The sequence below is a fragment of the Gymnoscopelus microlampas genome (assembly GCF_963454915.1).
Source record: "Gymnoscopelus microlampas genome assembly, chromosome: 3".
In the NCBI taxonomy this organism is placed as follows: Eukaryota; Metazoa; Chordata; class Actinopteri; order Myctophiformes; family Myctophidae; genus Gymnoscopelus; species Gymnoscopelus microlampas.
In genome coordinates this window covers 6928601-6945834 of record NC_139940.1, presented here as the reverse complement: position 1 = coordinate 6945834, position 17234 = coordinate 6928601, and the positions used below count along the sequence as shown (strand labels likewise).

General features: G+C 41.1%; 1 protein-coding gene and 1 pseudogene across 2 annotated transcripts; one reads left to right on the top strand and one right to left on the bottom strand.

The window, feature by feature from the left end:
- Window positions 1-874: 874 nt before the first annotated feature.
- On the top strand, window positions 875-10090 carry LOC311039527 (uncharacterized protein; the record flags this gene model as incomplete). The annotated part of the gene is made up of 3 exons (XM_084049460.1): window positions 875-2461; window positions 3053-3096; window positions 8277-10090. 3 exons carry the CDS (start codon window positions 875-877, stop codon window positions 9847-9849), a joined length of 3204 nt encoding a protein of 1067 aa, XP_083905586.1. The 3' UTR covers window positions 9850-10090.
- A 1400-nt stretch (window positions 10091-11490) lies between these two features.
- On the bottom strand, window positions 11491-12408 carry LOC311039517 (free fatty acid receptor 3-like; annotated as a pseudogene). Its single transcript has one exon. The product of its transcript is annotated as a free fatty acid receptor 3-like (transcript).
- Between the last annotated feature and the right edge of the window lie 4826 nt (window positions 12409-17234).

Genomic DNA, 17234 nt, shown 5'->3' with positions numbered 1-17234 from the left:
GAATCAGGAAGATTTTCTGTTTCTGAATGCCTAAATTGTGACCCCCCCTGCTGGGATAGACCTGTTATGGCAGTCATTAACCCTACCTGTGTCAGTTGGTTGTGAAATAACAAGCAGTGGACAAAGTATGCAATCCCATTACTTGAGTCAAAGTTTACTATATTACTTTGTTGCGAGTAAAAGGTGCTCAGTCATATTTGTATGTCAGTCAAGTTAAAGTACTGCAGTATATGCTTTAAAAAAAGCATTTAAAACATTTTAATCAATGCATTTCCAGAACCTCGTAACTCTCTGAAACCACCAAATGAATGCACTTGACTTGCTTGTAGAACCATAGAAATGCCTACAAAACATCAGCATAGAAATGCAATCAAATTGACAGCCATTGTCATTGTTTTTGACCCCCCAACACACACACACACACACACACACACACACACACACACACACACACACACACACACACACACACACACACACACACACACACACACACACACACACACACACACACACACACACACTTTTGCCTTGGCCAGGGGCGCGGGTTCGAAGCCCAAGTAGGATATGAAATTTGCAGATTAATAATGTAATGTCCATGTCAACCACTGGAAATTGTCAGTAAACCCAAATGTCTGTGTGGTAATTAAAAAGTTAACTTGGAGCGCTTTCCTATATTAGTGTTATTAATTACTGTAAGAATCCAGCAGCACCCACTTTTCAGACTATAACCGTGAGTTCAGCAGATCTTATTTTCTACATTTACAGTATTTGGCAGCCATTTAGTTTGTGTTCAGAGTGCTTCTTCTTACAGTCTTACAATATTAATGTTTTAAGTTTGGGTTACTAAAATATCTCCTCTCCTCCTACAGCTATGGCCTCTGCCAGCAGTGTGATATCAGAGGAGGATTTTCTCTGCTCCATCTGTCTGGATCTCTTCAGTCAGCCTGTAGCTATTCCTTGTGGACACAACTTCTGCAAAGCCTGCATCACAAAGTACTGGGACAGCAGTTTTCTCTGTCACTGTCCCATGTGTAAAAAAGCTTTTGATCGGAGACCAGATCTCTGTGTCAATACGCTGATCTCTGAGCTGGCTGCTTATTTCAAGACGTCTAACCTAGATGCTCCCATTCCAGAGGAGGTGCCGTGTGATATCTGCTCTGACACTAACATTAAGGCCCTGAAGAGCTGCCTGTCATGTGTGGCCTCTTATTGTGAGACGCATCTGGAGCCTCATCACAGAGTTGCAGCCTTGAAGACGCACAAGTTAGTCGACCCTGTAAAACTGGAGGACAGGGTGTGTAAAGAGCACGGCAGGATGCTGGAGCTCTTCTGTAGAAGAGAACACAAGTGCATTTGCGTCACATGTTCGAAGACAGATCATAAAGACCACGACACGGTCCTGGTAGAGGTCGAGTACGAAGAGAAGCGACCGCAGCTAGACAAGACAAAGGCTGAGTTACAGAAGATGATCCATGAGCGACAGGAAAAGATTCAGCGGTTCAAAATCACAGTAGAGAAGAATGCTATAATGGCAGAGAATGAAAAAGCTGACACTGTTCAGGTTTGCTCTGCTCTGGTGTCTTCCATTAAGAGAACACAGGCTGAGCTCATCGAGGTGATTGAGTTGAAGACCAGATCAGCAACACGCGAGGCTGAAGGCCTCATCAAACAGCTGGAGGAAGAAGTCACTGAGCTCCAGAGGAAAAGTATTGAGCTGGAGCAGCTCTCACACACTGAGGACCACCTCCACCTTCTCCAGAGCTTCCCATCCCCCGACACCTTTACACACCTGAGCAAGTTGAGTCAGGTTAAGCTGTCATGTGAGGTGAATGTGAAGAATATACGGACAGCTATCGCTCAACTGCAGAAGACACTGGATGGAGAAATGGAGAAGCTCCCTGAAGTCATGCTGAAGAAGATTCAGCAGCAGTATGCAGTAGATGTGACTCTGGACCCTGACACAGCACATCCTAATCTCATCCTGTCATTGGACGGGAAACAAGTGAAATATGGAAACGTGAAAAAGATTCTTCCTGACAAGTCGGTGAGATTTGATACAATTCCCTGTGTGCTGGGAAAAACAGGCTTTTCTTCTGGGAAAATGTATTATGAGGTTAAGCTTAAAGGGAAGACTGCGTGGAACATTGGGGTGGCTGATCAGTCCATCGACAGAAAAACCCAATTTCTTAGTTCAAATTTCAGGATGTTGCAGGTGGTCAATGGAGGAAAGTACTCAGCGAAGCATACATGTTTAAACCCCAACTCTGTAAAAATGTATATCGAGAAGATTGGTGTGTTTTTGGATTATGAGGGAAAGCAGGTCTCCTTTTATGATGTTGAAACCAGGGCTCTGCTCTACCGCAGCACTTTAAACTTAACTAAGCAAATCGTCATCCCAATTTTCTCCCCGCTTATTCCTGATGGTGATGAAAATGCTGCTTCTCTGATCATCTCTCCTGTTAAGCAAAAATGAAAACACTTTTTGTATCACCGTCATTCTTGAGTGTCATAGAAGGGAGTGGATTATTGCCAACTTCAATTATGGAAAAAGATGTTTTTCAGTTAAAAATCCAATTCATATTATATCCAATATAGTCAACTAAATATTAATCAGACAGAATATTGTGGTTGAAGTACTATAATGGATAGATACCCCCCCCCCCCCCAATGGATGACTACTAGTCAGTTCTATGTGCAGTAATGCTGGTGACCTCAGGGACATACTGTAGGCTTGTGTGTGAGGGTTGAGTTGTTCATGCATGACAAGATGAGCAATTATAAGATGAGGGCGAGAGGGAGGAGGTAAAATTGTCAAATGTTCATCTGAAACTAAAATAAAAAATGTTGATGTACAATATCTACACATATGAACACTTATGAACGTCTTTGGCTTTTTGTTACTCTGACTGTTGTGTCTTCTCTGCTCTGATGGCAACAGTAATATAGGCATAGTATTTGTAGTTTTGTGAGCCATGTGAGAAATTGGTGAAAACCACACTGTGTTCAAAAACCTACACACAATTCTCTATGTTTGCACAACCTTGAACAGCCTCAACACAATGCCATTCAGATAGATGGCACAGAGCAGTCCAGGTATGTTGTTATCTGGTACAATGAAAGTTTCCACTGTCCGTAAATGGTTCACTGATACAAAAAATGTTTGGTTCTTAAATTCCAAGCTCTCAAATTCTCAATCCAATTGAAGAGTTATTTTTTTCTACCTGGTGTGTGAGTTCAGTCCGCATGCATGGATACAATAGAGGAGATGTGGTGATATTATTTAAGGACTGGATTCACCATGCTAGGATATCATTCTCCTGCTGCTTGCCCACTGAGAACAATGCCTATGATGTTGATGAGGTCCTGTGTTCAGACAGGAACTGAAGACAGGATACTGTACAGCCTACTGTAGTTCATTATTTCTCTTTTACTGTACAATTATTTTCAAGTATTAGTTCTGTACATAATATGTAAATTATATTATGATGATGATGATCTTTAGTAAAGATAATCATAATATGATAACAGTAGATCATATTATGATGATCTTTACAATCTATTTGTCCCTCTAAAGAGTTAACTTTAATCAGGAAGAGAACACCAGGGAGCGGGGAGGAGCAACTCAGTGACATTATACAGTGAAATGAAACTTAAGGTCATTCTGCAGTAACAATACCTGTAGCCTATTAGCCCACTGAAGTCTGAAACCTCAGCTGTAACTGGTCTGAAAGGATTTTCACATCAGAGTAAAGACCATCGTTTCCATCTGTCTAAGGTGCATAAAGCCACGTCTACTTAAGGATTTTCACAGAAAGATAAATTCTACATCCAAACAGGTTAGTTCAGAATCCTTATCTTGTTTGTAGATCTTAGGGGAGTGGTTGTTATGAAATAATAAAATAGCTCACTTTTGGTGACATATTCTTAGTAGTTCTAGTAGTATCTTACTAAGTTATTGCTGTAGTTAGACTTGCATTGTTTGTGTTTGCATTTTACATGAATATGTCAAAAAATAATAGACATGTTTACTTTAATTGCCACATGGACGTTTGGGGAATGATGCCATCCTCAACTTGTGTACTACTATACTGACAATTTCACATTCAGACACAGATGAGGTTAATTAAGTGCTTGGTAAGGGACCAGTCGAAGTTTACAGAAGGGGGTCCCTGGAGGAAAATAGGGGAGGGTCATGCCTTTCTAATTTCAGTCCAAGGGAGGGTCAGCAAATTTTACTTTGAATCCAAGGGAGGGTCATGCAATTTTGAATTGTTAAAATAGTCCGTTTTTTATATACCTTTTTAGTACAGCAGAAAAGTGGTCAATGACCCCTCTCTATTTCAAAGGATACAAATGATTCAAATCAAGTACACCTTGGTCTGTTTAGAATCAATGACGGTCTTTAACAAGCCATCAATGCACAGCCAGTGTGAACGACCCAGTCAAATCTATCAGATTCTTAACGATGGTGGTTGAACAATTACGCAAAACTTCAACAGGCGTTAGGCATATTGGAGAGATGCATTATCCCATTTTCCAACACAGAGATATCCTCTTTTAAGTGTGTTTTTGTTGCTCATAGAATTACATACACCGGGTAGGTTACAATGACCAATTTATAACTGGATATTCATAATCCAGCCTAGCTCCTCAAATAAAACCAGAATAATCTGGCCATAATTGATAGCCTAATTTGTTTTATGTTAGGCAACAGTGTAGTCACTGTAGTTAATAATTAAAAGGGCAGAGTGACAAAACGTTGTAAACTACTGGTTACCAAATACTCAACTTTCTTCAATCTGACCAGGATTCAATGGGTTTACCACATGTAATTTGAGAACACTATCCATTATGCCACCACTACTACAGACACTACACTGTGCACAAGACTGGCTACTGTAATGTTCTAATCAATGTGGAACAGGGCCGTGCAGAGAGTGCTGAAGGGGCAGGTGCTCAAAATGTCCATGAAAGGGCACATATGCACACGCCGGTGGTGTTTTTGTGGGTGTCCCTCGTGCCATTTCACACCAGAAATGTAGTATGTTGGATGTCTTATGCTAATGGAGCAAGATGTTCCACAATAACATGGCCCATGTCATTACTGCCAGTACCCTCTCCTCTGCCTCATTGAGGGTAATGGCAGTAATGACATGGGCCATGTTATTTTGACCAACATTTTAAAAGTTTATATATTTGAAAGTAATGTAAAGTATACATGACGTGAACATGCATGGTACATCATTATCAGATTATCCTTCAACTTATTGTTTATGCCCCAAAATGACTGGATCTGTTTTGTAGCAATTTGTAGCAATTGTAGAAATGTTAGACCTTAATTGCCGAATGTTTAATATTCTAATCATGTACACTTTACTTTAAAGCATTTTCCAAATATTTTACTTGTTTAACATGTTGGACAGAATAGCCAATTTTACACCCTTTGTCCCTAGTGCCCAGCTATCCCGTTATCCCTGCATCATACCACAAACAGCCTAACACGTTAACTTTAAGATGAGGGAAAAGTAACTACAATTTCATTTGACAGCTTCAGTCCATGTGGGACTTTCATCAGTTCAAATTTCAGTAAAATAAGCATTACGTTCTCATTACCATGTACAAATTTAAATAATTAACATTTCTCTATGTAGCCTATTGGCCATCATTCCCATTGTCATCAATACTATACTTCAATACTAATGATCAAATAAAACAGATACGGCAGGTGAAGATCAAAATGTACTAAAATATGTACCTGCAAAACATTTGAGGTGAGAAACTAATGCAGCATGCAGTAACATGCATGCTTCAGCAGTAGCAGACCAGGGAGAAATAATTCTCTAGCTACAGCCAGGAGCCAGTGTACTTAATTATCACATAGATTGGAAATAGGAACCTGACTCTGTACAAACTAAGCTAACAACAGCTAGCTAATCTGCACAGAACGTGGAGTGTAAAACTTAAAGCAACAATTTATTGATGGGGGAGTGAACTTAACATGCTTGCTGCCTGTATCAAATCAAGTTGTTTGCAGCTGCAAGGATAATGAGGTGGGAGCAGGGGTCATCACCATGGCAGCTTGTGATGGACATTTTCATTAATATTTCATTTTTGCCACGGACATGCAAAATAATCATTGTACCAAAAACACAGTGGCCTAGCCCTAAATGTATACTAATGGACTCCTAATGTGTCATAGGGTCTATTCCAATGTGCTGCACATAAAACAATAGTACAGTATGTCTGCTTTAACTACTGAGCGACCAACAAATTAAATCCTAATTATTTTGGATAATAATAGTTGAGTCTCATCAGTACAGACAGTGCTTCAACCTCAAAAGGGCCACTTAGCTGCAAAGGTGAGTGGGTGCGTATTATACATCATATGGCTAATATAGAGATTGCTGGCTTCTCAAAAGACAGTGTTACTTGAGGACAGAAAGAGATCAAGTTCTACCAGCTAAACCATTTGGTTTGGCAAGGTACGGTAGTGCATTCCATTAAGGTGATCAGGTATTCTCTGTTGATGAGAAAGTCCAAGGCATGCACATGTAAGACACACCCTACAAGCTACACTTGATTTGTTTTGATTTATTAGACATAATAATTGCATGGTAAATGCTTCTCACGGAAACGTCAAGGATAAAATGCCAATGGAACACTGCAACAAGGAAACTTGAGACAAAAAAAATATGCACATGATGAGTGATTAATGAAGGGCATGCCAGGATTCTAATTGAATGCAGTGTCACAATAGTTTAATGCGGAGGCACCTGACTTTGATCAGAGGTGAGCTAACTTTTAGGTTGGAGGAGGTCCTAGACTGTGGATGGAGGGTTACCATGGATTATGATTGTGGAGTGTTATTATAGTTATTCTAGTTGGTATAATTGTTATTATTGGACACTTTGAAACACTGTCTCTCAACTAACGACAACCAGCTTTACTTGTCCAGTTCTGCCCTCCTTTGCCTTGGTAGCAAATAGCTCCTTCAGGAGTCATCAACATGTCCGTACATGGACAAACATGTCCATGGCAAGACTTGTCTATGTCCGTGGCACTCTTTTTTTCCTTTTTGTTTTTAAAGAAAAATATATTTAGCCTTCATATTTTTCATTATAATGTAAAAATATATTCTGAATTACACAATTGAATCTTAAAAAAATGTGTTTGAATAATTTTGGTGACTCATAAAGTGTCAGGATGACATTCTCATTAATATGATGCAGGAGATTTGTGGTAAGATTACCTGAAAATGTCAAAACATCCGTTCAGTCCTCTGTGGGATACTAGTATTTTTATTTTTTAAGACAATGGATTAATGGGGTGTATGAGGTGTGTCAGACAATGAAACAATTAAAGTCAACGGTAATGTGAGTGACCACAGTGAAAATGGTGCGGGAAAAGAGCAAAAAGAAAAGGCATGTCATCTGTTGAGAAGGAGCACCGAGGCAAAGGAGGGCAGAACTGGAGTAAAGTAAAGTTGATATTTACAAAGGGCAATTTGAGGCAAAAGGGCAGGTGAGCCCCCCCCCACCCCCCCGCCTCTGCACGTGCCTGATGAGGAAAGCAAAACATCGGACTTATCAGTTTTAAATGTCATGTTGTATTTGATGGGGAGGGTTAGGGGTGTCAAGATTTCACGATACGATACATGATGTTGGGCATATGATATCGATATGCTACATTATTAATGTTCTTTTCTCATGTATCATCAACATTGGCCCTCATCTTTAGTTTAAAATAACTTTATAAAGCACTAAAAAACAATTACAAAGTGCTTTGTACACACAAATAAATACATTTGTGCAAGCTTAAGGGAGAAGTGAAGTTCTCACTACCTATAAACCAATTGTTTCAGAGGACAGATAGACACTAATATAACAAATATAATATAATATAACACTGCATAACTATAAGTTCCACAAACCTCATATTTTTGTCATCTGGACTTTACCAACCAAGTGCAGCCTAGTTATTTCCAACAGCTCAAAACAAATCTATAATACCAGATACAGTATAATACCATGTAAACAATCTTAGATTAGATGTAGGCCTATTTGAGAGTGCAGAGGAATAATTGCTTTGATGCATGTCACATTAACGAGCGTCAACGAGCATCAGCTGACACACAACACCTCCCCTCTGCAGTGCTTTAAACTGAAAGTGACTGGAGTTTCATTTCTCTCCAAAATACCTTGAATACGATGGAAGACATGATTAATAATTACTGATTATGATAAGATTTACATTTCATATCATACACCATACAGTAAGAACTCCTATAACTTCCACAACTTCTGCAAACTTCTGCAAAACTTCTGCAAAGCCTGCATCACAAAGTACTGGGACAGCAGTGACCTCTGTCAGTGTCCCATGTGTAAAAAGGCATTTGACAAGAGACCAGATCTCTGTGACAATACGCTGATCTCTGAGCTGGCTGCTTATTTCAAGAAGTCTAACCTAGATGTTCCCATGCCAGATGTTCCCATGCCAGAGGAGGTGCCGTGTGATGTCTGCTCTGACACTAACATTAAAGCCCTGAAGAGCTGCCTGTCATGTGTGGCCTCTTATTGTGAGACTCACCTGGAGCCTCATCATAAAGTTGTAGGCTTGAAGACGCACAAGTTAGTCGACCCTGTAAAACTGGAGGACAGGGTGTGTAAAGAGCACGGCAAGATGCTGGAGCTCTTCTGTAGAAAAGACCAAAAGTGCATTTGCGTCACATGTTTGAAGACAGATCATAAAGATCACGACACAGTCCTGGTAGAGGTAGAGTACGAAGAGAAGCGACCGCAGCTGGACAAGACAAAGGCTTTGCTAGAGAAGATGATCCAGGAGCGACAGGAAAAGATTCAGCAGTTCAAAGTCACAGTAGAGAAGAATAATATAACAGCAGAGAATGAAAAAGCTGACACTGTTCAGGTTTGCTCTGCTCTGGTGTCTTCCATTAAGAGAACACAGGCTGAGCTCATCGAGGTGATTGACTTGAAGATCAGATCAGCAACACGCGAGGCTGAAGGCCTCATCAAACAGCTGGAGGAAGAAGTCACTGAGCTCCAGAGGAAAAGTATTGAGCTGGAGCGGCTCTCACACACTGAGGACCACCTCCACCTTCTCCAGAGCTTCCCATCCCGCTACAGCGTAACACACCTGAGCAAGTTGAGTCAGGTTAAGCTGTCCTGTGAGGTGAGTGTGAAGAATATAAGGACAGCTATCGCGACTCAGCTGCAGAAGACACTGGATGGAGAAATGGAGAAGCTCCCTGAAGTCATGCTGAAGAAGATTCAGCAGCAGTATGCAGTAAATGTGACACTGGACCCTGACACAGCACATCCTAATCTCATCCTGTCATTGGACGGGAAACAAGTGAAATATGGAAACGTGAAAAAGATTCTTCCTGAGAAGTCAGAGAGATTTCATACAATTCCCTGTGTGCTGGGAAAAGAGGGCTTTTCTTCAGGGAAAGTTTATTATGAGGTTCAGCTTAAAGGGAAGACCGCATGGACCATTGGGGTGGTTGATCGGTCCTTCGACAGAAAAAGTAAATATATCAGTTCAGGTAAGATGTTGCAGGTGGTTAATGGAGGAAACTACTCAGCGAGGAATACATTTTTAAGCCCCAACTCTGAAAAAATTGATGTCCAGAAGATTGGTGTGTTTTTTGATTATGAGGGACAGAAGGTCTCCTTTTATGATGTTGAAACCAGGGCTCTTCTCTACTGCGGCACTGTATACTTAAATAAGAAAATGCCAATCCCAATGTTCCCAATTTTCTCCCCTCTCATTCTTAATGGTGATGAAAAGTATGCTTCTCTGAGCATCTCTACTGTTAAGCAAAAATGAAAACACTTTTTGTATCACTGTCATTCTTGAGTCATAGAAGGGAGTGGATTATTGCCAACTTCACTTGCAGAAAAATCTTAGTTTGTGTTGAATTTCACAAAAAACAATATTATATTCAATATAGCTAACTAATTATTAATCAGACAGAATACTGTGGTTGAAGTTCTGCGATGGATTGATGTGGGATTTATTTTTTATGTGATGTGATATTAAACATCCTTTCTTTTGTTTTGAAATGGACTACTTCTAGTCAATTCTACGTAATGCTTGTAGCCTTAGGGACATGAGTCTACATAAGTATGACGGTGAGGTGATTTAGATGATGTTGATGACGGCAGTAATTACAAGATGAGGAGTAGGTAGATTTGTTACATGTTCATCTGAAACTAAAATAAAAAATAAAATCCATGTTGATGTACCAATATGAACGTTGGTCTTTGGCTTTTTGTGACATTTCTTTGTCAGAAAGGAAATATGACAATACATTTATAAATCATACCTATGTTTAGATTTATTTGTAAGTCGCTTGCTTTGAATTCCTATTAATTATCCATAGCTAAGTAACCTAATGCGATTTATTTTATTAACTGATGATTTTACTCGGTGGTTTGTAAACAGTTGAAGATGAGATAAGATAACTCAACATCTTCATAATAATTGTGCATCTCTTTGTAAAGAAAAAACAGAGGGGAGACATGTTCTTAACCACTTGCCTCATAGCCCTATAGGCTACTGTATACTGTATTTAGTCATACAACAAATAGTGAAAATAGCAGATTTACAAGCCCACAAGCTTGTAGTCAACTATTTATGCTATTTCTGAAATTAATAAAAAATAAAAGAAAATGTAGAAAATCTGCCCAAAATAGGTTAAAGCCAGGGTTATTGTGGTTAACATATATTTTTTTAATTAAATTGTGATATTATCAAACATAAATATATCAGATATCGTCTACACTTCCCATTTAAATTGGGAATCTCACACCACTTAGATTTTATTTTAAAAGGTTACCGTGATGGACTCACCACATGAATGCATGACTGTTTAATGCTCACGTTAACCACAGGTGTTCAATTTAAACATTATGTATATCAAGCATATTTACTAAACTCATTACATACATGGTACACAAATCTTGTGAAAAACCTTCAAGCTAAGGTGGCCCTGTTTCCTTGCACTTGTCCACCTTGGAGGACCCTAAACATGGGCAAAAATGAGCCCGTCTAGACCTAAGATTTAACCATGAAGTTCTTGATTGATTGATGTCTTTATTGACAAAAAAATGCATTAATGTGCAGTCCATTAGTACAATGTGTCAATAGGACAAAACACAATGGAACAGTGGTTCTCAAAGTGGGGTTCCAGGGACCCTCAGGGTTCCTTCACGGGGTCCAAGAACCAAATAGAGTGGTCTTTGAAATTAAAATGTTTGAGAAACACTGCATGCGTGTGTGCGTGTGCCTACAAGTAAACATTATTACAGACAGAAAAATAGAATAATTAATTAAACAATCATTAATAATGTACATTCAAACAATATCCAATGTACAAGACAACTAAAATAACAAAAGACTACATAAGTATATGGACTCTGCTACACAGCTCACCTCAACTAGTTTATGGTTATGAATAGGCTAGGTTCAGCTGCTTTTAAGCCATCTCTTCAAGCAGTTATTGAGCGAGCTCCTGACGGCTGCTGAGGAAAAGTAGAACATAACGGGGTCCAGGCAGGCGTTGAAGGCGCTGGCAAGCAACGCCACCTCCCTCCAACCTCTCCCACCCCGACGGACAACCCCCACGACATGGGCCACGTTGTACGGGCCGAAGCAGACCGCAAACACCGACAGGGTGCCGAGGGCCAGGCCGATGGCGCGCCGCCGGCGCCGCCGCCTGGCGTTGGGCAGTCTGGACCAAATGAGGATGACGTTGACATAGCAGAAGCAACAGATGAGGAAAGGGACGCAGAAGAGAACCACAAAGACCTCCAGACGGACCGGGAGGAGGATTCCGAGCTGGTCCGCGTTCAAGTTTAAGTAGCATGTCGATGGCTGAGCGGGGAGAGGGATGGGAGTGGCGCTGGCATGGCCGTCACCGCCATCGCCAGGGCCTTTAATCCACCCTACGCATTCAATGACGCAGACGATGCCGAGATTCAGAGAACACACCACCCATAAGGAGATGCTGGCCGTCGCCGCGTAGCGCGGCCTGCGAGCCACGTAGTACCTGAGGGGGAAAGCCACGCCTAGGTAGCGGTCCACGCTCACTGCCGTCAGGAACAGCGTGCTGGCGTAGACGGTGAGTCAGGACAGGAAGCCGGTGATGGGACACAGGAAGTAGGGTAGGCTGCAGGTCAGGTCCTCCGCGGCCTCTTTCATTTTGAACGGCAGGAGCGCCAGGAAGATGAGGTCTGAGATGGCGAGGTTGAGAAGGAGAACGTCTACGGGCGTCGGCTCGCGCCGCACCTGGTGGAGGAGGGCGTGAAAAGCCAGGATGTTGCCGGGAAGCCCCATCAGGAGGGTGACGGTGTAGACGGAGAGCAGCAGGTGGCTGATTGACATGGTGGTTACTCTGTTGTTTTAATAGACACCGACAAGACCCTGCTCTGCACAGAGAACATGACATCAGTGCAGTGTTCATTTTGACAGATTTTTTTTATTTCGTCTTAGTCTTTTGAATAACACACCATTTAGTTTTAGTCCTACTTTAAGGTCATTACACACCGGCGATTATGCAAATATACGCAAAATTCGGACTCGTTCCGAATAATTAAAAGACGCTTTTTCGCTCCGTGGAAGCTTGCATTGACTTTATAAGTTTTTTAAAAAAAAACGTATTATTCGCATGAAAAAAACGTCCCCGGTGTGTAAGGGCCTTTAGTCTTCTGAAAATGTTTAGTCTTAGTCTAGTCGACTAAATATCAAAAACCTTAGTCTTTTAGTCTTAGACTTAGTCGACAAAATGAACACTGCATCAGTGATGGCAGAGGAAATGTTTTCGTTTTACAGAAAACCTGTCGCTCACAGATCCACACAAAGATCCACATAGGCCTTAGTCTCGCATAGACAGACTTTTAGAGATCTGCGCCTATTCTGGGGGAGCTGTGAAACGGCTGGATATAATAATAATAATTCATGAATATGAAACGATGAGAAACCCATTCACATGGTTGAAAGGTTAAGGTTTGCAATGCAAACTTTGCCAAATGCAGTATGAGTAAAATCTTTTTTTTTACACTTAGGAACTAAATATTTTGAGATGCAGGTTCGCGGCCAAATAGCCTACATAGAATTTTGGGGGTCCTTGACGTGAAAAAGTTTGAGCACCACTGATATAGCAACAATGTTTTTTCAGAAAACAGTTAGGATTTAGAAGACATTTGTAGAAACCCCAGAAGACAAGATTTGAGTAACAAATGTTCGCTTAAAAGAACATATACATTCAAAAGATTTGCGCAAATTATCACGATTTTTCAAAAATAGCAGATCTACAAGCTCGTAGTGCGGAACTCTGTGCCGCGCTAAAGCTTGTAGATCTGCTATTTTTGAATCGCCAAAGAAATCTAAAAATGTGCGTTCCCGGTCTTAATGGGTTAATAAAAATGGCAAGCTCACCTCAGTCAATGCTGGAGTCTTATTATCACAAGTCTTCACGACGGTCATCCTATAGGTTGGATCTTTTGACAGACTGACAGAATTGACTGTCTTTTGGAAACGCATTGTTTGAACACTCCCCTTCATTTGCACGTGGGACAGAATAACTGCTATAAGCCCTTGAAAGTGGACATTTAATTACCTTCTGCCCCGTGTTTGTTCTGCATGTTCATCAAACATCACATCAGCCACATTGTTCAGGCACAGGTACAAGGAAGTTTGAATGAATGGCATTATCAGACAGAAGTAAACAGACGTTAGCCTGGCAACGTTTAACCCTAGACAGATGTCACATCACATACAGTATCTAATTTGAGATATGGGGGTTATGTATAATTCTCTAATACCCACTAGTAGAATAACATTGATTTGGCCAATTGTACAAACTTCTTAAGGGCCTATACGTGAAAAAACAACTTGTAGCATGTACAATATTATAGTCAATGTATACAGTAACTCATGCACGAAAGTTGCCCCAAATAAACTGGCTTTGTTCTTGTAAATTGGGATTAAATGGGTCTTTTTAAAATGTAACACTCTAGGTTATTCTTTCTGTATATTTTTTACAACGCTTATTTCAAACTTTGTCTTTGACCAACTGTTGGTCCAACAATAATTTCTTTCTGGATAAATAAGTGCAAATATTACGTACTCTTTACTATAGTACTATATTACTTGAGCCAGTCACATACTTGACATTTGTATTTGTTTAGTTAAAAATATTTTCCAAATGTCCAGTTTTACTGAGGTGTAGGCCATGCTATTGTAACAAAGGTCAACTAAAACGGAGTTGTTGATGAATGTACTTTGACAGGATCAACCTAGCCTGGCGTAGCCACCCACTGATACATCTGGTGACAATGCCGGGGCTAAAACTGGGTGGAAAGTCTGGAAACAATTCAGAAAGGTTTAAAATAACTGCATTGCAGAATCAATGCAAAGACTTTCAGTGGGTGTAGGTTTGTTATAGCTGCCATTCTCGCTTTTCTAGCAACTACACTTAATTTCGATTTCTCCAGACATGTCAGTAGGCGGGAGATCTCTGACCTTCCGGCTACGTGGTGGTGACACTAGGTTCAACCTATGTGATATGAGCAGTCAGGGGTCATCAATGTGTCCGTGGCTAGACTTGGCCTTGTCTGTGGCTTGTTTTTTACATTATTTTAATCATAAGACTCAATTACTGAGTGTCTCGGTCTCCAGGTTTTCCTTAGAATACGCATGTCACTTATTTACTATGACACTATGCATGACACATTAGGAGTCCACTGGTACAGTGGTTCTCTAACCTTTTATTTTCAAGGGCCCCCATAACTCTGAGAGTGCACTCTCAGAGTTGTAAAGGTTTGTGTGTTTCTGGTAATATAATTTCCCACAAATGTCCATGGCAAAGATCGAATTTTGACAAAAATGTCCACCACCAGCCAACATGACGATGACCCGTGAGCAGCATTCAGTCGGTTCACACAGTAGTACTGCCGTAAAGAATCTGTGCTGCTGCCTAATATCTTATCTGACAGACAGACAGACAGACAGACAAGAGGTGTGTCTGCCCTATTTATGGAAGGACCTCCTGCTGTTTGCTGTAAAGTGGGACCTCCCAGCCTGTGTATGTGTTTGTTGTAGTACCATCTGCTGGGTGTGTCTGTATTTTCTCTAGTGGACTTTGATGTGACACACAACCCATAATTCTCTCTCCCTCTCACACAAACACACACAAACACGTGTGCGCGCGCGCGCACACACGCACGCACACACACACACACACACACACACACACACACACAAACAACACAGGACCACTTATCAGAATTTCTGGAAGGTTTATGAACAGCACACAGTAACAGGAAATCAACTGGGAAATGATAAAAAAAGGCAATAAAATTACAACATAAAACATTTACAAGGTCATTTTTTTCCCCCAAACGACTGATCAAACATTTATACAGACAATTAACTTTACTTAAAATATAATAATCGTGCAATATGTGAGGGGGAAAATGACATAGATATCCTAATGAGTCTGATCTCAACCCTAGTGTGTAGGCCTCAGGTTCCCAAACCGTGTGCAGCGTTGACGCTATACGTTCAAGGTGAATTCACACTGAACGCGATAAAAAACAATTGTCACTTGAATCGTGGTAATCGCAACACACAGGGTGTGTGTGTGTTTCTGTGTTCTCTTCAGTGAAAACCGCTTGAGTTGAAAATGTTTCAACATATGTATCTAAATTCGCGTCGCTTCGGGCATGGACGTGAAATATCACTTCATATCGTGTCTTCATATTGACTTAACACTGAGTTGGTTGCTCCCAAAAACAATTTGCATCGTGTCCGGTGTGAATGCCCCTTAAAAAAGGTGTCTACAGATGTCTTAACCACTTTCAACCTGGCATCCCTATTTTGTCATAATAGGCAAGTTCAAAAATAGGATTATTGAAATAGAGCTCAAGTGGTCAAGGCCGTCCCGGATTTCAGACGTGGGCAAAATTGAAGTGATCATTAACGACGGTTCTCCGTTTTGGGTCGTTCAGAATGACTTGGGTCAATGGCTATCTGAGCCGGTCGAGTCCTCGGCTCTGACCAAGATCTGACACCGTCAGAAATGTTCGGGGCATAAATGTGTAACCTGACGGGTGATAGGGAATGACCAATAGGTATAGAAGTGCATTTGGTCGGTGTACCATCAGCTGATCTGTGTCACATCACTGCAGTCTGTAGACACCTTTTAGATGGCCGGGAACATGGACTTTAAGGGTTGAACGCGAGAACCAGACGTCATTTGTCATGCTGCTGGTCAGGCAGTGGTAGCTCAGAGGTTTGACCAAAAAAATAGCTTTTGAGCAAGACCATTACTAACCCCCGATCATGATAATGGAGCTGATCAGTGGCCGAACAGCCCAGTCCAAGACTATATAGTTCTGGGCAGCTCCCAGATGTGACCGTGTGTGTGTGTGTGTGTGTGTGTGTGTGTGTGTGTGTGTGTGTGTGTGGCAGGACATTGCTGTGAGAAAAAAAAACATTGTTCAGTCAACTTTCCCAGGATTATATAATATTAAAATAATATTAAGACTTATCGAACAGAGTCATTCAGACCTGGGTTAGTCATATGGAGCACTAGCCCTGAACGAGCCCACAATATGCTTCATGTATACTTCATCGTACGACGGCGTCGCATGCCGAAAAATAGCACCTCTATGAGCTCACGACGCGTCGTAGGCACCGCCGTAAGGCGAAGTATAGATCAGGCTCGAGAGGTTAAAGGTCAGTCCTGGGGTTAGCCCTGTACAGCTATCTTGACCCCTGACCCCTTGCAACGCTTCAAAACAACAACTTTGGTTCTGATTGGCCGCCCCGACACTTCTTCATATAATTATATTTACAAAAAGGTCCAAAGACTTTCCCCTCTACTCTGATCACCAGGCAGTTTGGTTTGTTTGATAAAAAGTGGATTCTGACGTGGGACAGATTGGAGCCTGACCCTGAAAGCCCTTTGGAAAAAAAAACAGGCACAAAGATTTGTAAAACGATTAGATACAGTATAATCAGGGACGTGCACAGATAGACTCTAGGTGGCGCCAGAGCACCTGCCCTTTCTTTGCCCTCTTGACCAGAAGTGCCCTTTTGAAAAAAAGAAAAGATTTTTTTTTTTTTTTTTTTTTTCAGTTTACAGCAGGGGTCTTCAACAGGGGGTCCTCAGAGTTACTACAGGGGGTCCGCCAAATCTTTGTGTG